The sequence below is a fragment of the Lonchura striata genome, chromosome 1 (genome assembly GCF_046129695.1).
Source record: "Lonchura striata isolate bLonStr1 chromosome 1, bLonStr1.mat, whole genome shotgun sequence".
NCBI classification, from domain to species: domain Eukaryota; kingdom Metazoa; phylum Chordata; class Aves; order Passeriformes; family Estrildidae; genus Lonchura; species Lonchura striata.
The window spans coordinates 43,276,824-43,303,860 of record NC_134603.1 but is presented as its reverse complement, the minus strand read 5'-3'; the positions used below and the strand labels follow the sequence as shown (position 1 = coordinate 43,303,860).

The window sequence follows — 27,037 nt, the reverse complement described above, 5'->3', positions numbered from 1 at the left end:
ACTGGCACTGAACGAGGCACTGTCAGAACTGAGCAGTCATTCTGGGAATCTGGATGCTCCATTGCTTGACTGAAATCATTATTAGTAATCCTGCTGCTAATAGTGGAACCGATACTGGGATAGCAAGTTTGACACCATGCTCACTGGGGCATCTTTGATCCTGATCTTAGAAATCTGATAGGATTCTGTGTGCTCCCTAGGTTCATCCTGCTAGTCACAGAGGTGTTTATGGATCTGTCCTGACAGAACCTGTAAGTGAAAGCTCCCGGTTGCTTGGATAGGCTGATTGCTGTAATAAAGAGAGAAATAGAAAGGTTTCCATTTTTTTTCAGTATGTTAGACCAGATCAATAAGTTATTATAATAAGTCAACTGTTCAGAGCTAAAAACTTTAACCTACATTTTCTGTTGTGATGTATGAGACCACTAGCAATAGCAGGATGGCATTGCTGTTAAAGCTTGTGCCTTTTAAAGGAATAGGCCAACTGTATGTTCATTTCAACTGAATTGCAATCCAATTTCTTTTGAATTCAAAATATCAAGAGTACAGTTTATCTGGAATTTCCAAAGCTGCCTTTATATCCATTTGAAATATGACATAAATAAATTTTGGAAGGAACAATAAAAGTTTCAGACATCTTGGAACAAGCCTCAGATGATCCGGTTAAAGCAATGGCATAAACAAATAAACTATTCAGCTTTTTTCTTGCTCTTTTCTTTCATTCAGGATTTTAGGAGATGATGATAATGTCCTTTGTATCTGGCAGGTTAGCAAAGCTAGACGGTTTCAGACCTACTTGCAAATTCTGTAGTCGAAATTCTCTTGCAAGAAACGCTTGCCCAGTCGTTCCCTGTAGTTCAAGCTAAAGAAGCAGCAAAATCCTTTTTGCTGAAAGAACTGGGGAAAATTACTTTATAAGTATTCTTTAAACTCTTTGAGTTCTGTTGGTCAGTAGCATTACCTCTGAATATAAAAAAAGTGTGGACTAGGAAGTATGGACAAAACTGATGTTAAAACTTAATATACTGCATCATGTTATGTTATTTTTTATGTGTTCCTTTGTTATTGATGGGATATCTTTATTTCTTTCCTTGCGTAATGTTTATTTTCTTGCTTATATGTAGTGTCAAGTGGATTATAAAGACAAATTTATAGTGTGGAGCATACTGAGAGTGACATGTCTTACAAAATGCACCTCATTCTACTTAGATCTTATAATTTTTTTATTGTAATTTCAACTGCTTAAAGACGAAAGTCCTACCAGGAGAATTATTACTCCTGTTTCAAGTTCTTATAATATTTTAGTATGCAGAAACCACTCTTTACCTTTCTCTTGATCAGGATCAGCAAACACCTATTTGAGAACTTGTGTTATAATAGGTCATAACACACCTACCCTTAAAATCATCTCTCTTTTTCATGTATTGTGTACCATCCTTGCTGTTTTCACATCTTCATCCATCTCTATGCACTTTTTTTCTCCCCCCCCTCTACCCTCCCCTCCTCTTCAAACCATTTACCCATCTTTCTTCACACAAAGGGCTTTGAACTTTTACCAAGCTGCTGATAATTCCCCAGTGACTGAAGCTGTTAATCAAAAATGAACACAAAAGATTTTAGTGGGGCATTTCCCACAATAGAAGTCAGTCCTCCTGTTAACCTCACATAAGCAGCTGTAGAAGACAATGCTGGATTTTTTCCAGGATGCTGTTATTTCTTGTACCCTGTTTGATATTCCATCTTTCAATTCATTAATTTAGTAATTAATTTATACTTTCTGCTTAGGAGAAAGAAAATTTTTGGAGGGTTTTGTTTGGTGGTTTTGTTTGCTTGTTTGGTTGGTTGGTTTTTTGTTCTTCTATTCACCCTGCTGTTTTTGGGCAGTAAAAATTGTCCATTGTGTAGTTCAGCCTGAGTTGTCTTTTAGCTGATGAGTAAGACCACTGGGAATAACTGTACTGTTCCTCTTCCTCCTCCTCCTTACTTTTTAAAAATAATGTTCTAAGGAGAATTGCTTCAGTTTCTGACTAGTGGCTCAGTCTATTACGATAAAATGATCCTGCTTTTTGTCAGCTACCTGACCTTCAGATCCCTGCCAGCAGAATCTAGAAGTGGAAGAAGCTCTGGCTGGTTTCAGACTGTTTAGTCACACATCAGCAGTGTTAAGCCCACTAGGCTGATCTGCCTGCTGCTTTTGGACCACAATGCAATATCAGAACACACTTGCTTCTTGTTTAGAAGAATTATTTTCTGTCAGTGTGATAACTGATAGCTGCAGGCAAAGCTTCCTGCTTTCTGCAGGAATGTTTATGGGTGGCAAGAGGACCAACTTTCTGGTTTGACTTTCTTCACTTTGTCCTTCTACTGTGTTCTTTTCAGTGTCTAAGATGCAAATGATTGAGCAGATCTGATTCAGGTAGTCACAAGCATCTGTATACATAAATTAAACTAATAATTCCATCCATTACAGAGAAGTCCTGATTTTTTAGGCAAGCTGAGCATTCAGGATTTCTCTCTTATGCAGAGCTGCAAGTCTTGACTCTGCACTAGAGTCTTCCTGCTAACAGTTCACTAGAAACTTTTTTCCCCTGTGTGGTAACTGATTTTTTTCAATTAGTCATCAACACAGAGATAATGATAGATACCGTGGTGAGAAAATGAATTTTTATTTCTTCTTGTCCACTTGTATATAAGTGACATGACTTTTCCAGTGAAACTGGGAATATATACATTTGTGGCACCTGTGTTGTTATTTAATATCTCCGAAGTTGTGAGTTGATACCTACAGATGACACAAATACTACAATTTGTCAGGCTGCTACTGTTTGTTGGGAGGTTTGATTTTCAACGTGCTTGGTATGATCTGAACCTTATTCTCCTTGAACTGTTAACCACGGCTTGAATGAGCACCAAGGATGTGTGCTGTGCAGTGACTACTCTGTTCTTGTTTTGTCCTGATGGGTATCACATTATTTGTCCCAGTTATTTACCGTCTGTCCCTTTTTAAGGCTATGGTTGAATGGCAGGAATAAATAGAGCATATCTGATCCCCTGTGATAGAGGTTGCAGTCAGTGCAAACCATTCTTCTGCTATTGTCCTTCTTAACAAAATGCATGGAAACAGTCATGTTCTTCACTACAGTACTTTGGCATGCTTTAATTTCAGCATTATTAGTCACTGCCCATATATGATACGAGTGTTGGTGGATGGAGTGGGAAGAAGAAAAATGATATTTAAAACAAATTACAGCTTCCTTGGCTGATGTGCATTACTATGTCTGACCAAGAAACCTATGACATAACTATTCCTTCTGCCTTTTAGTATATTGTTTTCTTTAAGGCGCAGTTAGTTATTCAGTTTGAATTTCTAATATTACTTTCCAAAGTCTTAGAAATACAAAAGGATATTAGCAGTGTTAGTGGTAAGATACAGAGGCAAGAGATACTAGTGTAATTAACAGTTCAATGTATTAATTAGCTCATAAAATCTTAAATAATGCTCTCATGCTGTTTCCCATAACTGAGGGAAGAAAATTATATTATCATTGAAAGGTTTTTACATGTAATTATTCTTATTTGCTTATTGTGATAAATGATTAGGCTAAAACTGGGGGTAGAGGAGGAGCAATGATGAGGATGGACAGCATGGTGGGAGGGGCAGAAAAAACCCATCCTTACTAAGGTTCTCTGCTAATTAATCTTTGTTATGATAAAGAAAACTTAATAATTTATATAATAACAGGACTTTCAACTTAAGCAGAGTTTAAATTGGAAAATTTATGCTTTTTGGTTAGGGTATGAACAGTTCTTTAAATAACAGGTCTTAAAAGGTTAGATGAACAGAACTAAATTCATGGGATATATGAACTGCAGCCCACACTACGTGTCCAGTGTAAAGCAAATCCACACAATGGGCAATTATTTACCCCAGCATTTTCAGCCTAACAGTCTGCATTTCAATTTGTCATTATCCCCTGAATGTGTTCACTTCATACTGTGATATTTGAAATCTGCCCTGTGGGTTTCATTAAACCTTCTGTAGTGGTGTTATGCATCCTACTTGTTGGTTTCATTGTTATTTGGTGAAGATGATCTTCCATATCCGTATGTCTAGCCATTATTTCCACAACCAGTTCAGTGCAGCTTCCTCAGCACAAACTGCTCTCCCTTCTCCCATTGTCCAGGATAGGGTGACTTCTGATGTTTGCTTAGCTTTACTGTTTCTTTCCAATTATTGTCAAACTCTCATGGTAATACTTGGCACTTTTACTGACTTTATAGAACAGGATGTGATGTCGTAGAGAAGGGGACAGGGCTACCCAAATTTTCTCAATTGCAGGGAGGAGCTGCCCAGGTGTGCTGAGGGGCCTGTACTCAGGAAGAGAAACAGGGAATCCTCCACAGTGAGTAACCCCGCTTTCAAGTGCACACAGTTTCCTTCATAGCCGTGTCCAGTACAGTGTAGTATCCTCTCCTGTCCTTTCCAGTTTGCCCTTTGGAATGTTCCCAGTTTGTTTCTCTTTTCTCTTTATTTTGGTGGATTGTCGTTTTACCTTGTACTTTGTCTTCTTTCTGAAGGTTAAAGTTTCCATTTTTCTCTTCACACCATTAATCTTTTCTCATCCTAGTCTTAATCTTTATATGCATTGTCATTTTTCCAATGTGTCATTGTTGTTCTGTCAGTAATACATCATATAATTTCTCTTCCCTTGTGTGCAATGGCCCTTTTCTCAGCTCTGTGCAGTTTCTTCGGTCCTTACTCGTTGCTATACATTTACTCTTTTCAGCCTTCTCTTCTTTTTTCTTTCAAATCACCTTTTGGTTTTCTTTTCCTGATGGGTCCCTTTTGAATCTTGCCTACTGATGTACACGAGATAAGCTCAGTTCAACTCCCTGACCTTTCTACTGCAACTGTCACCTATACCTTTTCCTTTGTGGAACTTAAGGATAAAGGATAAAAAGCTCATCTGTAACAAAGAATTGAAGGACTTGGTAAACTGCATTTTGGCTGTGAAAGAGAACAGGCCGGAAATCAGAACAGTAAAATGGCAGAAAAGGGCTGAGCTGGTGAAGCTGTAGTGGGTAGGCAGTCTTTGGCTTTAGGTGAGCTGATGAATTACAGCCCTGGCCAGCACCCTTCACAGTTTGACTTGTGTGCTATGATGTGATGGTGTCTCTAGTTCCTAGTGTGCAGGTATCCTCATAGTAGTAGCTGCTTTCACTATTGCCATTATTTGGTAGTAACTACTACAGAGAAGCTCAGGATGATTTGAATTAGACCAAACTGTACAGAAGGTAGAAATGCAACTTCTGGCTGAGATATATTGTCAAGATGCTCTGGGAAGCTTGATTACTGTGGCCTGTGCCACACTTTTTACTGCAGATTGAAGGGTTTTGTTTTCCAGGGCTATCAGTCTGGCATTTTGCAGGAGCAATAGAGTGGCTGTTTGTTTAACAGCATAAAACTGATGACTACAAAAAGGAAGTGGAAAATCAGAAAAATTCTTAGAAGATGGTTCTGTCTGTAAAGAGGACTGAGTTACTTTGGGCTCAATTGGAAAAGGCAAAGGAGTGGAAAACTGAGCTGAACTGGAAAAATATACTGCACTCTGTCATGTAGCATCTTGTGTGCTGTGACTGTTCTAACTAATTCATTTTTCGTTGTTTTTATAATTAAAAGGCATTTTAAAATTGAAACCTCACTGTGTCAATTCTTACAGTAGCTTCTGGTCTACAAATGGAAGGTTTTAGCCAATTTTTTTTTTTCTGAGATCATGGCAAAGCTAAGTCTAGAATAGTCAAATGACCTCAAAGATTTCTAAAGTAATAAAAATCAAAAAAAGTACTAGTGGGTATTTTTTTCCCCTCTTTGGCTCTTGTGTTTTATGTATTTCCCCTCATGCCTGAAAGAAAATCTGTTTCTGTGTCATAAAACCAATTGCATATTCCAAATCTTTTATTTGTAATCTGGTAAGAGTTTTCCCAGGCAGAGGTAGCAGATGATGTACAAAAACAGCAAGTAAATCTTTTTCTTGCTGAGGTTTCCTGGTTGTATCTGGCCTTCCAAAAGACAGAAGACTCCAGGCTCAACACTATCATTCCCTGCCTTTTACAAATGACTGTATAAAAACTGCATGATCACATAACCTTTCAGATTCACAGGACAGCTGTGTCTTGTCACTTACATTTATTATTTCTTTTTAGGCATTGGAAAAGTATCCCAACTCACCAATGACTGCAAAACAAATACTGGAAGTCATTCAGAAAGAAGGGTTAAAAGAAACAAGGTCAGTGTTTATATGTTCTGTATTTCTGTGAAAACAATCTAGGAATGGTGTATAATCTTTACAAAACTTCAAGTGCTGGCTTAATTAATTTCCAGTGTCAAAGTGGGAGACACAGTTTATGGGTTTTTATTGTTAGTTCAAGGCTTTTAAAAGGGTTAGTGCCTGTCTTAACTCTGTATGTTACCGAAGGAGTCTGTGGGCCAGCTCCAGTCCAGTGGCCTGTCTTTAGAAAGACACTGTCATTTTCTCAGAGAGCCCACTGCTATGTCTCATTTTTGCCTAAGGACTGAAACTCATGAGCTGGGTTACCTCTGCCACTGTGTGCATGGAAAAAGGGCAAGATGAAGCTTGGTGCACTTCTCTGTTGGGTTTATGGTCTGGCACTTAAATCAGTGTTAGGACTTGCTGGTGTTGCCTGTGGTAACAGAGACTGTGCTGATAAAGGACTAGGAATGGAAGGAGAGGAAGGTTTGGACACTGGGGCCCAGTCTGTGTCTGCAGAGCATGGATACTGTAATTGATACAGCACCTCAACTTGCTTGATAACAGCATACTTTGGGTATAGATTCAAGTGATAATAATTATCTTTTTAGAGGATAGATCTGTTACCCAGAGAGAATGGAAATCAGTCAGATGTCTTCCATTGCTGCCTGGTTCAGATGTACATGCAGCTTTTTATTTTCAAAAGTGACTATCTACTTGCTAGGTCCTTTAGTGACCTTCAAGTGGAAACTTGGGCAGAAAGTGAAAATAAGGAAAAACTGATTGGCTGGTGGAGGTGCCCTACAAGAAGCAATTGCCTCTTCTTCAGATATTATAGTAAAAGTTTCTGTTTTAATAAATTAATACTTGTTGCTGTCTCAAAGCACAGAGAGACATGCTTCTATTTTAATTATGTTCTTCCAGTGTGGAACCTAAGATTCAGAACAAGAGAACTTCAAAATCCCATGTAAAGGTGAACCAGAAGTAACTATGGGACATATTTTTGCTGAATTCACTGTTGTTCCTAGGAAACAGAACAGAACACAATCTATGTGACTGTTTGCACAGCATAAGCATGGACTTCATTGTTGGCAGCCTCACAACAAGCTCATAATAGCTATATTTTGATAAAATTGCAAAAGAGATGGTATGGAAAGTGAATTGAATTTGCCACCTTTTACAGATTTAAAGTGCTTTAATTCCTGTTGAGAAATTGCTTTATTTGGCAATGATTCCAGGGAAGAAAGGGGATGAAAACTTTTTAAAATGAACGTCCAAACGTGTTATGCCGCAATGATTTGCATACAACAACAAGAAAAATGCAAGAAAGCACAGTTTTGAAAATCTGTTCTATTAAGATACTGTTTCTCACAGCAGTGAATGAATTGCTTTCTTCTTATATCTTGTGATATGAGACAATTGCATGGGAGGGGTTCTAATGCTTGCTAATAGCATTTCTTTGTAAATTAAAAAAATCTTCTTTTCATGATCAGTGCATGAATAAAATTTTGAGTGGAAAACCTATGGAAAGGAATGAAAACAATGTTTTATATTTTAAACATAGAAAAAGTCAAAGCCCTTTTTAATTGCTGCAGAATGAATACTAAGAGAAAGATTCCTTTAAAAAGGTTCCAAATCTTTCATTTCTTCAGTTACTAAGAAACTGAGAATTACAGTGAAATAGGAAAGAAATTCAGATTTGTTTTGATTTTTATTTGTGCTACATGCAGGTATATGTGACAGTGTAGTAGATTGCAGGATGCTCTATGTGGTCATGAGTTCTGGAAAACTGAGAAGAATAAAATTCATTGTACTTTATACTTGAAACATTTTCATCCTAAAGTCCTTAACCTAAAAATTCTAAATTCTGCAGTTGTAAAATGAGAAAATGTTGATTCTGTATTGATTTCTAAGTATTTTAATTTTCATTTAACTTCTGATTTAGTGTGAAAATTGAGTTTCTGCTGCATTTTAATTTTGATTAGTGACAAACTTTCAGAGTTACCTGAGTGACTAACTCATTATAGGAGCCAATAAAGAGCTTGACTTCATACATAGATTTGTTGATTTGGCCTCAGCACGTCACTAGTGTTTGGTTTACAAAGTACTTGAATTTAGAGTCTCCTGTTCACTTCGTCCAGCAATTTCTTTCAGTACCTTCCTGCCAGTTGGTGCCTTTGCTGCTACTAAGTGTCACACTATGACACGAAATAACTCACACACGCATGCTAAATACAAAAGAGGGAAAAGAGAGCAAAAGGAGGGAACTTTATTTCTGACCTCACAATATATAGAATTTGAAAAGTGACAGTGGATTGGAGGATGAAATTGCTACCTCTCCAACCACATTGGTCAAACCAACAGTCCGTCAATTTTCTCCTCCCACAAAGAAGAATGCAAAACAATCATTATTTACATGAACAATGTGAGAAACTCCAGTAGAGATATGTGAACATCAGAAGGCATAGAAAACTTTTAAAAGAACTTTAAAACTTCTAAAAGAACAGGGTGACAACTAAAGATGGTCTTTCCTGGTCTCTCTGCTGCAGCCAGCTAAGATGAGCAAGGGATGTAAATTTATGATATGCAGTCATCTGGCCATAAGCAGCAGAATGGTACTAGCATATTTTATTCTGTATCGATTTGTGTATTCTTCCAAGTCTGAGCTTGAGCCAGGAATATGTTACTACTCTAATACACTTTACTTATTCCTTTATACTGATTGTCATTGTCAGTAGAACCTTGGCAATTACTACATTAAGTTAAGAAACTCTTCTCTCTGCTCTTCCATTTATAGATGAATGAGGTTAATTGTCTTAGTCATTTTTCATATATATTGTAGCATTAATTAATCTAAAGCTTTTTGCTGAGATAGTAAATCTGAAAGACTAATATATGATTTTCAGCCATCTCATTGTCATTATGTGTAATCTTTAAAAAAACACTGTCAGACTATTTAGCCTCTTTTTCTTTTTTTGCCAGAAAGGCATCAAGCTGCACATTTATTTTTGTATTACTCATATAATTAAATGCCAAATAATTAAATTATAAATTTACAAAGCAGATATCCATTAGAAAATAAACCAAAAAGCTCTACTGATACACCCTGTGAGAAGTTTTATACCTACCTTATTCTTTATATCTTGGGGAAGAAACAACTCATTTTTGTTTCTTAAATAGCTTTCTTGTTATGCTTGTTGGTTGTAAAATGGTCAGTAGGCAGGCATTTCTTCTACTGCCTAGAAGGAATAACAACTTTTAAGGCAAGCCTTTCTGGGATGTAGAAAATGTATGGCTTTCTTCTGTGGGTGGTGGTGGGGAGGGAGAAGGATTTACTTAACATTCATGCCTGTGCTCGTGGTGAACACTGTCAGGCCAACAGACCTGGACACTGAAATCTCTTTACAAGGAAGACAGGCAGCAGCACACTTCAGAGCCCAGTGCTCTGGATTCTCTGTCCTGAAAACATTTCCTGTCCTGCTGTAAATTTCTACGATCACCACCTGCTGTCCATATATCCTAGCATGAGCTTTTGCTGATTTTGCTAGTGTGGCACAGCCTACTAGTCAGAGTATGATCCACTCTCTTGCCTCAGTGCTCCTTTTCCCCTGTGCTGCTGCCTCGCTGCTTGTTCTCCATCTCGCATTTCTTTTGTTACTAATTGTTGTTAAGTTCTGAAATTTCCCCTAATGAATTGTATTTGGATTTTCTGCAGACTGTTTCTCAAGTTCAGTAGAATTGCTATAACAATGTACTCTTGTCATCCAGCATGTACGCAGCTTTTCCAAGCTTTAGTGGCATCTGCTTATTAGAACTTTTTTTCTTTTGAAGCATTATATTTCTTTGTTTGCTTATGGAAGACCATGAGAAACCAAAATCTTATTAAGTTGGCCTATATGGTACCTACTGCTGCTTCTCTAGCTATAGGATCTGCTGCTATGTCACAAAGAATATTTTGATAGATTTGAAATAACTTGTTCTTGACAGGCCTATATATTACTCAACTTGTTATTTGCTAAATACTTCCAAATAATTTTTTTTCTATATTTTGTGGGAATTGAAATTCAGTTGCTGCATCTCTACTTCTTCAGACCTGTCTTTTTAAATTTTTTTTATGCTAATCACTGACTGTTTTCCATTCTTTTGGAATCACTGATATCTTCTACAAATTCTCATAAATGAATCAGCTTTAATTATCTATGGTGAATTTCAGCACATTTAACTGATGTGAGAATACCAAATTTATTTAATCATCATCTAATCAATTTTCCCATGTTTGTTCCTGGTATTGGTTTTAGCAGCTGTCTAATCATATACACATTTCTGATTAGGCATTAGAACTCCTGTTCTTTGAGTGCAACTACTTCATGCCAACCCCTTCTTGAAAGAGCAAGTCAGTTTCCTTTCTGCTGGTGTGCTTACAGAAATTTCTTTGTGCATGTTGTGTGGGTGAGTTAGCTGAAGTTTAATTTCCTGAAGCCCTTTTCTTCTTTTTCTGTTCTCCCTTGTTTTGCTAAAAATGACAAATGATCCTTTCATGAATGCTCAGTGTTTAGCTGCTTCTTCCCCATGGGTTCAAGTCAACCTAGTACAGTCCCAGAAACTTGCCAGATGCTTTTCTGATCCTGTCTTTCTTTTCTCTTGATTTTGTCCTTTTTTTGTCATTACCTGGAAATTGCCTGCAGAACCACCAGAAGTAACCTGTTTGTTGCATTCTGTTTGGAGCACTGTACCTTTGTGAGGAGTAGGACCACTTGAAGACCACTTAAAATTATCAGAAGCTGGTATGAGTTAGTTCTTTGGATTAAGGAAGAGAAGAAGATTGAATATAGGCATAGTAAGTCTTCAGCTACCCCAAAGAAAGGAAAAGAGTGAAGGTGTTATCTTGAATGTCTGCTATGGACAGAACAAGAAATAAGGCCATTATACTGGAGAAAGAGAAAATGCCAATTAGAAAGTACAAAGGTGGGGGGTTTTCTTGTTGTTTTTGTTTTTGGGTTGTTTTGTTTTTTGTTTTTTTTTTTTGGTTTGGTTTGGTTTGGTTTTTTTAACAGGAATCATTAATTCCTGTTGTGAGCCTTGGAAGATATGTGAAAGGTTGCTAGGTCTCACCCCAACCCAGTGCAGTGATGTGTCTTTCAGGAATTACATAGATTTGGTTGATCCTGCCTTGAACTAGGGAAATTAACTGACATATCCCTTGATCTATGTTTTTCTATGAATTTTTCTAGAACAGTTTTCAGTACTTGGGCCATACACATTGTTTGAGTCCTAAGAGAGAATATCCAGCCAAACTCTGATAAATGTTTGATGCTAATAACCCTAGATTATGTCTTGGCTTTCTGTAGTTCCCTTTCTCCTGTGCATGATGAGGCTGGGAAATTGACTTGTCTGGATAAGATTAAAGCCAAAGATTCTCAGTATAAGTTAAAAGCCAATAAACTTTCAAAATGGGACAAGCTGCTTAATTTCTTGGAGTACAACTTTAGCCCACAGCTATGCTAGCTATTTGCTTTCCTCCTCCATTAGACTCAGGATTGTGAATGCTGGAATGGGATCATTTCATAGTGTTACCCCTATTCAGCTGGAGTAATTGACTTCTGTATGGTCAACTAACTTAACCATGACATTATTCTGTTCAGGTAATTCATAAAAGAGTTTTTTTAAAAGTTGCTTTGTCTCACTCTGTTTTTCATTTTCCACTAGGAATCTCAAAATCTCAAACTTCATTCTGTTGGTGTTTCTCTGTTGATCTTAATTTCAGCTATGGGAATCAGAGCATCAGTTGTATCTTCTCTTTTCCCTCTGCATATTTTGCCTTTTGCTTTGCAAGACTAAGCTACCTATTGATTTATTGTTGTGACAGTAGTCTTTCAGAAGACTAAGAAGAGATGCTTGCCACTGGCACTGGCAATAGTGCTGTTTCTTGTGCACTCCACAGTGTTGATAATATTTATCATGAATGATATCATAACATATTAAGTCTTCTGAGCCTAGGAAAGCAGTGCAAAGTATGACCCTCATAAATCTCAAAGACACTGTTACTAGATTTACAGTCTTTGTGCAAAAATATGAAAATAGTGGGTTAGCTAGAATTAAACCCACTTTGAACTGCAGAGTGGAGTCATCAATGGAATAAAACATATGATCCGTGCGGGGTCTGTCTTTAGCTTTGAAGTTAGAGGGGACTCCTGAAAATATTACCGTCACTTGTGAATCCTTTGATCTTTTTGACAGTGTCTCTTTAAGCCTTTGCATACTTCATCCTTAGAGCTATTGACTTAAAAAGAAATCCCTTCTGAATGCTGCTGTTTCTGTAAATAGGCTAAATGAGCTGGCAACTGTCTTCCATTGTTTATCATTTTCAGGTTCCTTGTTTTATTGTATGCATATAGACAGAGAATTTTTTACTTTCTTTCTCTGTAAAATCATTCCAAAATGTCATTGTAATTCATAATTATTAAGTCACACATATCTTTCACTTAAAAAAGAAAAAAAACCAAATTCCCTGCAATTACCAAAACCACTTAAAAATTTAATTGAAAGAACCACAGTTTTTGTCTTAAGGCTGTGTTTGCCAGCGGAAGAGCATGGACTATTAGGAGGCTTCTGTGGCTGCATATGTCTGATAGAATTTATTTGGGAGCCTCTTCAGCTGAAGGGAGTGTATTGTTTTGTCTGAAGGTAGTTATTCCCTGCAATGGACTGAAAGGAAGCCGTGATGGAAAGAGAGGGCAAAAGCTATTCCAAGTCTTTTGCCTGGCATTATTAGGTTGACTTTCATGCATGTACAGATGTGGCTTTTTGGCTGTGAAGCAGTGAAAGAAACAAACTTTCAGTACAACCTGTCTTTCTGTATAAATTTACTTCAGACATGTCTTTGAAATGCTGTTCTTTCCAGTGTAAAAGACCACCTAATTTGGTAGGCAGTTTGGATAGCAGCAGTTTGCCAGCTGAAAATCCTCAGGCTTGCTCCTTCTTGCCTAGACAATTCCCAGCATTGTTGTGTGGTGCAATTTAACGTGGTAAAAACCAGTGGGTTTTCTATATTGCATTCCAGCACTGGAACTGTAACTTGCATAATCACACCTCTGTCACCTTGTAATAATTATTTCAGGTTTTGGCAGTGATGTAGCCCTAGAATAGCTGAAGTATTAACTCAAGTCTAAGATCAGGGTTGTAAATTCTTGATTGCATATTGCTGCATTTTAATTACCCTACTGTTTAAAGCTTGCCTATATCTGGACAGTAGTAATCCCACATTTGTATTGATTTGGAAAACTGGTGTAGACCAGAGATAAAATAATAAAACCTCAAATGTTTGCCCTCTGTGAATTGCAAAGATGAAGAATTTATTAATGATGCTGAGTCTTCCATCGTGTATACCTATATAATAAATATTTCAATACAAGACATTTAGCTACCTGAAATGTTTTTTTTTGTTTGTTTGTTTGTTTGTTTTTTGCCTGAGCCACCATTATCCTAATTTTTTCTACATATTTTAGTATTTTAGAAATTATCTGGAGTGTTTCATTTGTTTTAATGCTCTTCTTTTTTTCCTTCACAGGACAGTGGAGTCTCTGTCTAGGGACTTTAATAAACAGTCCAGTAAAATCAGTCTGCATGTCAGTGGTTCTTACAAAACTATCTTTATAATTAAGGTGTGAATTTAATTTTGAGGTGTCAATGATAAATGGCATAGCATAAATTGTAAGCGCCTTTTGAGTATGACACAGAATACTTTGGAGGATATGGTTCTTACTGAAAAGTCTTAATTGAGCATATGTAAAAAGAGGGTGGAGACAGAATCCAAGTAGTATTTATCAAAGCTAAATGCAGAGCTAAGAATATAACCTGGTCTTTGTCTCTCCCACTCCCATTGTCCTGTCTGTTAAATTGGTGCTGCCTGTGCAGTATCTACTATTTGCCATCTCTATGCAGTCCTGTGTCCCATGAGCTTCTGCAAGATGAATATTCCTGATTTCTCATTCAGAGTCATCCACACTATGGTCTCCAGTTATCCTGATCTGCTGTCATCTTTTTTCCCTTCCTTTGCATCCTCAAAATTGGAAACATCCTAGTATTTATTTCATGTTCTGACTTGAGGCCAGTCAAGAGTTCTGCCTTAGTTTGGTTCCAGGACCAATGATGAGAAAATAAAGCAATTCCATTTTTTCGCCATGTCTGGGACCTTCAGTTGATGGTTTAGAAAAGCTCATATGGTTTCTTCTTTGTCATCATGTTGAAGTTTGTTCATCATGATTTGTCATCATGTTGAAGTTTGTTCCTGCATTCTTTGGTCAGCCGAGATTTTAGAACAGTCGATTCTCTTTTCTTTAAGATTAGATGTTGCTGTTACTTTTCCACATGCATTTTTGCCCATTTAGTGTTCAGGTCTTCAGTTTTCCATTTGGTACAATATTTCTCTGTATTTGGGTGCTAAAACTTATATGGTAAGCAGCTTTTCTTCTTTCATATAAATTACAGGAAATAGTCTTGATTGATTTTTTTTTAAAGTATTTTTTGAAGATATGCCATAAACCTTTTTTTGCTTTCCATCTATTAGCAGTTCTGCAAAATGTATCTGCAAAGATTGGGAAAATGGGAATCCAGTGTGTGTGACACACTTGTCTCCTAGGTGCTATTAAACTATTTTACTTGTGCTATTTAGGTTTCTTCTCCCTCCACCCAAACCTATTCTGTATATAAAGCACTGTATGAAGCTTTTTATTTAGTTGATGATTTCCTGATAAGGGAGAGTGACCTGTACAATTATTAAATATTCAGGTTATAATAATTCAGAGGATATGTGAAAAATTTGAAAGTTTTTTTTTTACCTGTAATAGGAAAAATTATGATAGTTAGATTTTTTATGTGATAAATATTTCAAGTTCTAAAGTTCTAGATCTAGTTGCAAAACCTTTTTATGCTTAAGTGCACCCAAGTCCTTCCTTTGTATCACAGCCTAATATTTTGAAATTAGGACCTCCATTAATTTAATGATAAAGATGCTCCTTTTATAATACAAGTAGAAATCCAGCAACTTAAATGTAACAAATAACGTATAGCAGTACAGGTCTTAAAAGATTTACTAGTTTTGTGCAGTCATGACATGTTAAAGGTTACTCTATTTTGAAGAATGAGGTGGACATCAGTTGTGACTAGATAGTGTAAATTTGTCAACAATTCCACTGTTGCTTTTCATAATGTAATGATTCCTTTATCAATATATTTTTATGTTTAATGTAAGAATTTGTGTTGGCCTTTTTCTTGTGTCTCTCAGTGTAGACTTTTATGGAAAGAGACTGAAAAGCAACAATGTAGTTAAGGCTGATGAAAAGAGAAACCTTCTACATTATATATTGGTGTTACCAAAGAGTATATTGTGTCCTATCTGTCTTCCCATATTTTTCCTAGATTGTGTAAATACACTGTATGCTACAGCTCTTTTTTTTCTATAATGTTTCAGTATTTTGAAGAATAATTCTGCATTAAAAATAGTGTCTCTTTTTCAAAAATAAAGCTATCCAAGAGACCTAAATGCATTCAAAACAATCAGATACTCTCTGAAGTTACATCAGCAAAGTTTAACCATATCTTCAATCCATCCTCCCAGCAGTGAAAGTTTTAGGGTTGGTTTATTTGTTTGGGGTGGGGGATTGGTGGTAATTTTGTTTTGTGTGTGTGTAGTATGTTTCCACTAATTTAATGCATTAAGCCTTAATTAAAAAAAAAAAAAAATTACTGAAGAGATGCAGTTTTCCAGTCGACAGACTGATTGTTTTGCTTTTTTCCAAAGTCTGGCTACAGTTGTATAAGTATGACTGTGTGAAAGGTAGGTAGATTAAATGCGTTCTCTGATTCTACTGCCTTAATCAGATTGTTTTGCCAGCATCACTTTAAGAAGAAGCAAGGACATAGAAGAGCTTTCCAATAATAGTTGTCCACTGCTGTCCAGACACAAAATTTTCAAAAATATTCTAGGGAGACTGAAAGTTGACAGAATGTGTTTTTCTTCCCATCATTGTCCTGAAATGAAGATCTACCACATATTAACACTAAAGTACAGAGGTAATAAACCAATGGTTTTGAAATAAAAATCAGAAGGAAGAGAGCTTAATATCAGTGCAATTAATATAACTAATAGATATAACTAATGCTGGTTAGGGGCAAAATGTAAGAATCTTGCTGAGTAGCCAGTAACCTTGCTCAGCTCCTCTTGTGCTTGTAAAAAGGCAGGACTAATCTACTGGATTTACTTCAGGTAGTATTTGGACAAATGTGATTCAACACATAAACCTGTCAGGACTAGCCATATATATAAAAGTTTCAAACACAGAAGCATACAGACACTTTAGCTAGAAGGAGTACTGTTTGAATGTACACTCTGGTAAAATATGCTTAGGAAAAGAGTTTAATCTATTGAAGGCTTAAAACCTGCAGTGAAAATTGAAGTCTGGCTGAGAACTTGAAGACATGCCTGCATTTAATGGATTTATGAGCTTTTGTTGCAGCATACAAGTAACCTAAGAAGCTGCTTTTTCTTGCAGGTGTAAAATGAATTACTCTAGGTTTCAACTTGCTAGTTGCTGATTGAGATTTACTTGTTGGGCTTGAATTATTTTGGCATTTGTTTTGTTCTCTGTATTTCCCTTTTGCATTGAAAAGTTAGTATTTAAGCCTTTTATTTATTACTGCTTTGAATTTCATTTATCCCACAGCTGACTTTTGTCTTTATTTCTAAGCATTCTGTCTTAAGGGACATGCACAACATCCCACAAAATAGTATAATCTTCTTTATGCTATTTCTAGTATTCCATAGCAACTGAGGGGAAAAAAAAGGAGACTAAACTGAACGTTACAACACAGGCAATTCATTACAGATTTTCCGCTTAGTATTCAGTAAATTGTCAAGTCCTTATTTTCATCATTAGCATATTTTTCACAGAGCAGAAGCATAGCCATTTCTGGCAGACTGAATTAAATCTGTTTTACTTGAATGTGAAAGAAGAAAACATTGTCAGGCTTTCTATGAAAGCATCATTTTCTAGTAATAATTTATTTCTCTGGAACAGTTTGCTGTGGATGTCTTTATGTTTCTATAAAGACATGGGTGTGTATGTTTCAGTCTACCTGTAATTAAACCATTTCTTCGCTAAAGGGGAAAAACCACAGAAGAATCTATGAGGGTTTTTTTTATTTGTTTGTGTTTTTTTTTTTCCTCATGCAATATGAGCTGAGAAATTTACTATTTCTCTTTATGAGATTGATGGCTATGCACTGGCACATTTAATTTAAATTTTTTAAGTACATTTTATAGATTCAAGCCCCCCAAAAAGCCTCAGAATTTCACTGTCTGAGGACAATGAAAAAGATCAGGTATAACTATCCAGAAAATGCTCTGCATACATGAATTTCCTTTCTTTGTAAGGCTAGCTGGTAGCAATTCCATTTTATTCAAGTCTCACAGGTAGTCTTAATTACTGTGAAATTAAATTACGTGCATCCTTGTCATTTCAAAACAGAATTTAACAAGTGCCAGAACATATTTTGCTTGCTTATGTACTGTTGTGTGAAGTAAAAATGTTTTATTCAAGATATGAGTTTTCTTCCAGCAGTTTAGAAAGCTGTCTTCTATTTCTAATCCAAATGAACTCTGCATTGGTCACCAAGTCTGTTTTATGATAGCTGTATGCTAGAACCAGTCATTGTGTAGCTGACAGATATTTACACTATTAAAAGAGAACTGGGGACCAAAATGTACACCTCAAAGGAAAGAATAAATAAAAGACCTAAAAATTACATGTATGAAATTATGTTTATGGGCTTGAGTGTGTAAATAGCACCTACAGACACAAATTCACCACTGTACATGTACACAGGCTCTTATGTGCATAGAAATTGGAAATTGCACAATTCTAATCAAATACATCCTTTGCTCAGTTATTCCAAGAGCTGCGTATGGGAATGTGTTCAAATGATCCTCAAGAACTGTTTTGCTGTTTGCCCTCAAAAGCTAAAAGAGGACAAATTGATTTCTCCCTCATTCCCTTTGGTTCTCATTGTATTTGTAATATGAGGAAAGGAAAATGGGTTCTAGTAGCTCTCTTCAGTAAGTACTACCTCCCAGCAAGAAGAAAACAAGTGCGCATAGCTGAGTCACCCTATTTAGGATCTTGCAGCATCCATAGCTGCTGCTGCATTGTTAATGTTTCAGTAGGCTTGCTTAAGATAGAGTTATTTGCTATCAGAATCCATGGAAATACACCATTCAGAGATTCACTGGCATGCTTTTATATTAAATTAGCAAATAAAATAAAAAAAAGTGTGGGATCCAGACAACTATTCTCTCTTGCAAATGGCCGCTAATACTTGCTATTCCTTCCTTTATTTTTTTTTTATGTTACCAGTGCACCTGGAGTTTTTGTTTTCTAGACTGTTAAATACTTTAGGGGTAAGCATTATCAAACATGAAATAATTTTGTAAAAAATGCAGTAATCACAAAGGAAAAAGGCTATGACCCATAAGTGACAGCAAGGAGGTTTTTGAGAAGATACCTTAAGGAATATATGACAAGCAGGAAGTTGTTGTTTTTATTTTATTTGTTACTTTGTTTTATTAAAGACTGCTTGTTTTCCATCAGGGAATCTTTCCTTGGCCAGTGAAAATTCAGCAGTTTCAAAGTGTATTTGTACTCCTGACTCTCTGTCCCATTTTGAGGAAAGCCAACATCACTAAACCCAGTCCAATCACTGACTGTTCTCTGTTTACAGTAATAGCTGATATAAATGTAAACTATTTCATCAAAATATCATTCATTCAAATGATATACTGAACAAGTATACATATAGTAAGTATGATATATAAACAAGTGTTGGTACAGGATTATTTGTGCCGAAGCTACAACCCAGGAATTAATGACATGATTTGAACTGTTAATTATTTTAATATGCTACTTCTCATTCAATTTGTATTGAAAACAGAAAGCGATTTTAGGCTACAACTGATCTTTTTTTTGTGATCCATGTTATTTTAAGTTTCTTTGGCATGTGTGGCTCAGCTCTTTCATTCAAAGGGACTTTAATAAGGACTTCAGCAAGCTTCCTGTCAGGTGGAATGATGTGGCTATCAAAAATGACTAGTTTGAAACTTTTTTTTTTGGTTATCCATTATATATTTTCAAAAAATATTTGATGGTTTATTTTGTTATAATTTGAAAACATTGTATGTGACATTTTGAAATTAGATTGACTTCTATTTTTAAGTTAAAGAGAAACTTAAGTTTCCTAGTTCCAGACTTAAGAAGCTGTTCTTAAGTCAAAGAAGAATAAGGAGGTCTACTAATAGACTAATTTGCAACAGCTGGAGTAAGTTAAAACACAAAAAAAAAAGTATCTGCTTGGTCCTTTGAGGGAAGGAAAAAAAGTTTTACCATGCTGTTTTGCCAAGTTAAACTCTCTTACGTACTACAAGTATAACTTAAACATTTCACGTCAACACAAATATTTTAATTTGACACAATCCAATCAATCATACATTGCTATATTTTTAAAGGTACAGAGTGTACTGTGATTGCCTATTCTGTGTTTATTTTCAAGCTTTTCTTATAGGCAAGGACTCAGCAAAAATATTTTATGCACATAATTGGCATTTATTAGTAAGCAAAGTTGTAGTAGTTGCATTTATTTTAATGTTTAGGGTGAAAGTATAGTCTTGCTTATACAACTGTTTTTCTAGGAATAAATATTACTAGGAAACAATAATTTGTTTCAGATCTAATTTTATTCATGATTACTCCCAGCTTCCTTATTCTTTGTATCAGTTTGATTTTTCTGCCTATTTTGGTGATTGAGTAAAACATTCTCAAATTCTGATTGACTCTTGAAGTACAAGAATAATGAGAAAAATCATCTATAAGGAAAAGAATGATTCTTATTATTCATATATTCTCTCACATGATGTGACAGACTTTCGAATTTATTATTTTTTCAATTTAATCTGGATTGAAGGTGTAGAAGTAGGTTGCTGGTTTACGTCCTAGCTTTCTCTTTTTGGGTTGGTTGCAATGTTTTGGATGTTAAAAATAAGCATATGCCTTCTCCATAAGTGTGCCGGAATTTGACATTTAGTTTCAAAATTCTGAATTCCTTCAGTTCAAAGTTATGTCCTAACTGAAAACTGTAGAAAAGGAACAAATAAACTGTGGAGATTTTCCTGAACTTTGGTGAATAAGAAGGCATAAGATATGGGGCAGTTTCTTTGGTTTTGAGTAGAAATGGACAAAACTAAAATTAAATTTAGGGATTTCAATTGTTATTGCTTAATCAAGAAGGTTTAGTGTTATTTTATATTTCTGCTTTAAAAGAATTATGATTCTTTTATCATAACAGGAAGTTGTAGGATGAAGGTGGGGTGGGCAGGAGAGAAAGAGAGAAGACACTGGGAGAAGAATAAGGAAGAGAGAAGAGATAGGATGCAAAGATGGAAGATGTGAAAGTGTAAAAATAAAGGAAAGAGGAAAGGAAATAAAAGAAGATGACAGAATGAAGAGATGAATGAATGAAGAGTTCATGACAATGCTCTGGAAATGTGGGGCTGCAGGGCCAGACACAGCCTTGCGGCTGAGATAGTGGTGCCTCTAGGGTAACATATTTAAGAAAAGGCAAAAACAGCAGTCAGGCAGAAGAGGAGGGTAAAAAAATAGTGTGGAACAGTGGTGTGAACACCAAGGCCAGAGAAGAAAGAAGGAAGGAGGTGCTTCGGGCACCAGGGCAGAGGATCCCTTGAAGGCTGTGGAGGGCCACACCAGAGCAGATATCTACTCTGCAGCCAGTGGAGGAGACAACACTGGGACATTTGGCTGTTTCCTGAAGGAGGTGTTGCCCACAGAGCATCCAGGTAGAGCAGACAAAAACTGTGAGGAGGAAGCAATGGCAGAGAGGAGCAGTTATGGACTGAGTGTAACCCCTGTTCTTACTGCAACTCAGAATGGGAAAGGTAGAGAAATTGAGAATGTAGGAGGAAGGATGACCCTGTAAGGGAAAAACTGTTGTTTTAATTTTTTTTTTGGTCTTTATTTCTCTTTACCTAAATCTTTTAAAATTGTCAATGAATATGTTTTAATCAAGTCAACTCTGTTTTGTCTCTTACTGTAGCTTGTAAGTAATCACCATGTCTTTATCTCAACCCACAGTTTTTTCATCTCCTCCCTGTTCCTGTTGGGGAGGGGGAGGAAAAGGCTGGGTGGGCATTTGGCAGCTGGCCAAGGCAAACCCACAGCAGGAGGAAAGAAAGGAAAATCAAGGGAGAAAAAGAGAGGAACAAATAAGGTAAAGAGAAGAGAAATGAGAGGAATAAAGCAAGAATGAAAAAAAAGTAAAGAGAAGGAAGAGAAAAGGGAAAATGCAGCAAAAATAAAACTGAGAAAAGAAGATAAGAAAGCAAGAAGAGAAGAAGGACAAATGAAAAGAGAAGAAAGGAAGAAAGAAAAGGGAAAGGATAAATACAGGAAAACAGGAGAAAACAGTGAAAAATAAGAAAGCAAGTGGAAAAGCAAGAACAGAACATAGAAGAAGGGAGGGAGAAAAGATAAAAAGAAAAAAAAAAACCAGAAGATTGAGAAGAAAAAGAAAGATAAGGGAAAGAACTGAAGGAAAGCAGAAAATAAGAGCAAAAATAATGAAAAGGAATGAAGTGCAAGCAAGTTCACTTGGTTGAGGAATCTGTAGCTGCTTTAAGCAGCAAAGTTAAATTTTTTAACTGACAGAAAGAGCTCATATGTGGTAACCAAGACCCTGGAAATTATTTTCCATAAAGTAAAAGTGGTATAATCCCTATATTAAAATAACTTAACTTTGGTTTCAGCATTGCTAGTCAATGAATAGATACATATTTTCCAGGTAAAAATTTCCAAAGAAATTCTAATAAGCATTAAGAACTCTCTTACTGATTTGGACTGGTTATTTAGGCAAGTGGGTGGTGTGGCTGAAATGGCATAGTAAACTGTCAGGCCAGCATGTTGGCATATATCAGTTTTTAAGAAGAGGTTAAGTTACTGAGGCCGTTTAATTGGGATAACTGAGTAGGATTTTTGATAGTAAAAAAGAGAAAAAGAAATCAGTTTAAGTTCAGCATTGCAATTTACATTCACTCTGTTATTTCTATCAGGAAGAAATATTGTTTAATAAAGTAATGTCATATCACCTCCTGGTAGCTCAACATTCAGTAACATATTAAAGTTTTAAAGATTTCTGATATGAAAAAATAAATCCATAATTCTCATAAAATATAAAGAATGGTTTTAAACTGCATAGTACCTAGTAAAGTTCTTTTTATGGTACTTTGCTTGGCAGTATTCTTTTATTGTTTCCTTAAGTGGTTAAATCTTGCCATAATTTAAGCATTTTCACTGATACACATCACATGCCTTTTAGAATTTAATTTGGATAGGTCTTAACAGCTTTGTGCTTTGCCTTTTGTGTTTTGTTTTCATTACTGGGGGAAGGTAGAAGGAGATGTGTGTTCATCTTCGAGTTTTATAAATTTAGTTGCAATTGGTTTTAGTGGCAGCGCCTTTGAAATTGCACTGAAATCACGTGAGAGAGCCAAGAACATGACAAAAAGCTCCAGCTCAGGAACATGTGGGCGTGCGGGGCTCCCTCAAGCTTGGTAATTCTGCTTTCCCTCAGCAGGGTGGTACCCCCGCCTCTCCCCTCCTCTGCCTCCTCTGGCGCCAGATGCAGCAACCCAAGGGGTTACGGCTGAGACGAGCCAGCTGCATCTGGCAGTAGGTTCGGGAGCGGCTGGAGAGAGCGCGGTGCCTGAGCTGACAAAAGGTGAAATACAGGCCTTGCTCTGAGGAGTCTGAAATGGGAACCAGTTGTGTCATTCTGAGGCCATCCTTCTCCAGTTACTGTAAACCAATATAGTAGCCGAAAGAATAATCCTGTTCTCTCCAAGCTGCTTTTCCTGTTCTGGGCTGCCCACCTCCTTGGATGCTGACACAAGCATTCACATGGCTGTTTGGGGAAATAATCAAGTTTTAAATAAAGAAAAAAGGGGTGTGGGGGGAGAACATGTCATGGATACTGGAACATGTGGTCTGCCTTAGAGGGAAGCCACTGAAGATGCTATTTTGAATGGCAGAGCTGATAGAAAGTGACATGAGTCCAGTATTAGTCCTGGTGTAAATCTTGCTGGTGAAAGCCGCCTTACAAAAAGGTACAGAAATGCACTATTGCTGGCATAACTGCAGGGTGGTGTCTTGTAACCATTACAGCTGTGGTAACAGAAGTCCCTGCTGTGGATGATAAGAAAGGCTGGAAATTCTTCTAATCAGTCAGCGGAGAAGTGTGGCTAGAAGCTGTGACTTGCATCTGGATTATGGACCTGGTATAGCATGATAAAGTAGGAATCCTACTCAGTCTTCTGATCTAGGCCTGGCTCACGCTGGTTTTCTGGCAACACTTTGTTCTTCCTTTTTTTCCCTTTTTCATTGTGCAACAGAGTTAATGAAGCCACTCTCAGATGCTGCATGGGCTTCTTCTGTGGGTGGTGCAGCAGCTCAGAAGTCCTGTTGTTCTTTTGCAGTATATTTTGTCACTTTGTTGCAGATCTCCAGCAGAGGCAGCTAATCGGAGAATGCGCAGTTGAAGCAGTTTCCAGGCTTCTTGAGCAAGCTTCAGGGAAAATCTCCTGGGAGCTCCTGTTTCTGGGAACTTCGGTGGTACACTTCAGCGTGTTAGGGGCCAGCTTATGGAGGCATTTAACTCTGTCATTTCTGACAGACAGCTTTTGTTGCCTACTACCACTTGGTTGTGGACTACCTAGGTAGTAGTCATAAGCTCACTGTGGATAGAGACTCCTAAGATGGGGAAGATGGAAATTTATTACTTCTGGCAATATGAGAAAGCTTCTCTGCCTACTGAGAAGGATAGGTGTAGTGCATTGGAGGGAGGTCAGTAGGATTGTCAGAGGAGACAATCAGAGGCTCGGTCATGTTATGTGAAGAGGAAAATGAGGGTTACGGTTATTTGAGATCATATCAAGACAGTCACCCATCTTCCAACTCAGGGTTCTTGCTATAGCTGGAGGTTTACTTCTTGTTGATTACTGGAATCACAGATGTTGAAGATGGACATCTCTGAGGGTTGTCCATCCCTCAGACTTCACTCCTTGGTGTTTATCCATGTGGTTTCCATGATACTACTGGGGTGGGCTCAAGTATGTTAAAAGTGACTGCATGGCTCTGGTGGCAAGGATGAAGAGCACAAATGCTCAGGTGGTGTTTTTCTCAATCCTTCCAGTGAGGTGAAAATGCTCAGGTGGCAAAGGACTCCATAAAGTCCAAGTCTGGCAGCATGACTGTTGTCACAGGCAAAGCTGTAGTCCTTATTCAGTAGCTCTTATTCCTCAAAGGGAATAGGGGCAGGATTCGTAAGATGGAGTGTGGAAAAAGCCTCTTTGCTGACAGTCTGTCTTCTTTTCTGGAGGGCTTTGAAGGGGCTACTTAATGTGAAGGTTGCTGGAATTTGAAGAGAAGCAAAGGCATGGGGAGCATCATGGAAGTATCTGGGGAAAAACATAATTGGAGAAATGTACTTTATGCAGTCTCTATACGCTTTTAGAGCACCTTAGGCTTACAAACACATGGTGGGATAATGCACACTGTGCATAATAGGATGCTACTATGCATAAATGGAGGGATGCAGGCTGACAAAGAGGGGCAGTGCATGCAAAGAAATGCACAGTGTTTTGCCCTAGAATGAGTACTGAGCCTGAGGCAGAACATGAGTAGTGCTGGGGTAAATATCTGCTGACCATCTGGCCAAGGAGTAGCTCAGGCCTTAAAGCAACTGCTGGGTGCCTTGCAATTATTGTGGACCATAGCAGTTGTGAGGAATGTGAGCAAGCCAGGATGTTCCTGGAAGACAATTTCTTGATGCAGGCGATGTGCTTCTTGGGCTTGTTGCATGTGAACAAGGAAGGTCTGGTTGAATGTATGAAAGTTGGTGACCAAGGGCAATCGAACTATGGACAAAAGGGTCCAGGAAGGCTGTTTTATCTCCCTTGGTGAATGAGAATGGCTCATTATAATGCACAAAAAATCTAGCTAGTATGGCAGAAAACCAGTCTGAGTGAGAAGAGGCAAATCATGCCTGGCCAGTCGCTTCACCTTCTATGTTCTGATGGCTGGTTCCATGCATGAGATGACAGCAGTGGGATATCTTTTACCTTGACTCCAGCAAGACATTTGGCATTGTTTCCCAAAGTATCTTCACAGCAAATAAATGACATAGGAGCTCAATAAGTAGACAGTAAGGCAGATGGACATTTCTTTTGACTTCAGGCCCAAAGTGTTTTGATCAAAGATTCTAACTCCAGTTGGTGACCGGTTACTAAGTAGTGTTGCCCACATATGGATACTGAGGCTGTTACTGGTAATGTTGCTGTTTAACACCTAAAATATGGGACAGAGTGCACATTCAGCAGGTTTAGAGGAAGCAGTTGGTACACTGAAGACTGGGTTGTTGTTCAGAGGGATCTAGACAGCAGAGAACTATGCTAACAGGAGTCTTGTGAAATTCAACACAGGCAAGAGCAAACTTCTTCATCTGGAACACAGTAATCTGTGGTGGTATAGGCTGGGGGCTAACACGGCAGGAATCAGCATTGCAGAAAATTACCTGGGACTCCTGGTGGTTAACAAGGCAGCTATTAGTCCATCAATGTGCCTTTGCAGCAAAGAAGGGCAAGCCCATGTTGGGCTGTGTTAGCAGGACTGTGGCCTGCAGACCAAGGGAGCCGATCCTTCCCCTCTGTTCAGCACTTGTGAGACTGAATTTGGAGAACCATGTCCAGTTTTGTGCCCTCTTCCAGGAAAGAGATTGATACATCAGAGTGCAGTGAAGGTTCACCAAGGTAGCTGGAGGCTGGAGCATATCGTATATGAGGAGAGGCTGAGAACTGGGCTTGTTTACAGAGCAGAAGAGAAGGCTCAGGGGGATCCTGTGGCCTTCCACTGCTGACTGATGGGAGCGTGTAGGGAAGACAGAACCAGGCTTTTCTTGGAGGTTGTATAGTGACGGCATGAGAAGCAAAGAATGAGAGGCAGCAGATACAAATTGGAACATGAAACATTCTGATTTGATAATAAGAAGAATACTTTCCCAGTTAGAGCAGTTAAGCACAAGAGGAAGGTTGTCCAAGGAGGCTGTGAAGTCTCCATTCTTAGAGATTGCACAAAACTTGAATGGACAAGGCTGAGATCCAAGTGACCCTGCTTTGAGCAGAAGGTTGAACTAGATAACTTCTGGAAGTTCCTAGCAGTGTAAATTATATGAGGGCATGAAACTTGGTGGAGCTGAATGTTCTTAAAAATATCTGTAACTTTTTTTTGGGGGGGAATAGAAGTGGGTGGGGTGGATTGGCATGTATTTTTTATTTTGCATTTGACTAACCAGTTGTGTATCAACAACATAGACACACACACAATATATTGAGAAAACACTAAAGGGAAGGTTATGGAGACTGGCCAATTAAAAAGCCAAATTAAACAAGAGAACTTGGGGTAATTTCATACAGGTCCCTTGTGTAGAGTGATTAAGTTTTAGAGGCCAAAAGGCAGTCAGTGATTATTGACTCTGTCTTGTTCAGCATAGTCACTTTACTTTCCACCTTAACATTTTTTTTTTTTCCTTGAGGAGCAGGCTTCTAAGCTTCACCCACCTTGAAGCCAAGAATATTTGGAAGGGTGGGGTGTTTTTTT

The 27,037-nt window shown here is 37.5% G+C and overlaps 1 protein-coding gene across 2 annotated transcripts in view; it reads left to right on the top strand.

Moving 5' to 3' along the window:
• Window positions 1-27,037, top strand: part of ASXL3 (ASXL transcriptional regulator 3) — a 126,622-nt gene that overhangs the window by 19,500 nt on the left and 80,085 nt on the right. Inside the window, exons 2-3 of one of the 2 annotated variants that reach the window (XM_021525719.3) lie at window positions 4,340-4,403; window positions 6,205-6,287. In XM_021525719.3, the coding sequence (XP_021381394.2) occupies window positions 6,232-6,287 (56 nt within the window). In that variant the 5' untranslated portion in view covers window positions 4,340-4,403; window positions 6,205-6,231. The remainder of the gene's footprint in view (window positions 1-4,339; window positions 4,404-6,204; window positions 6,288-27,037) is intronic. The other variant, XM_021525717.3, reaches the window with a different exon arrangement.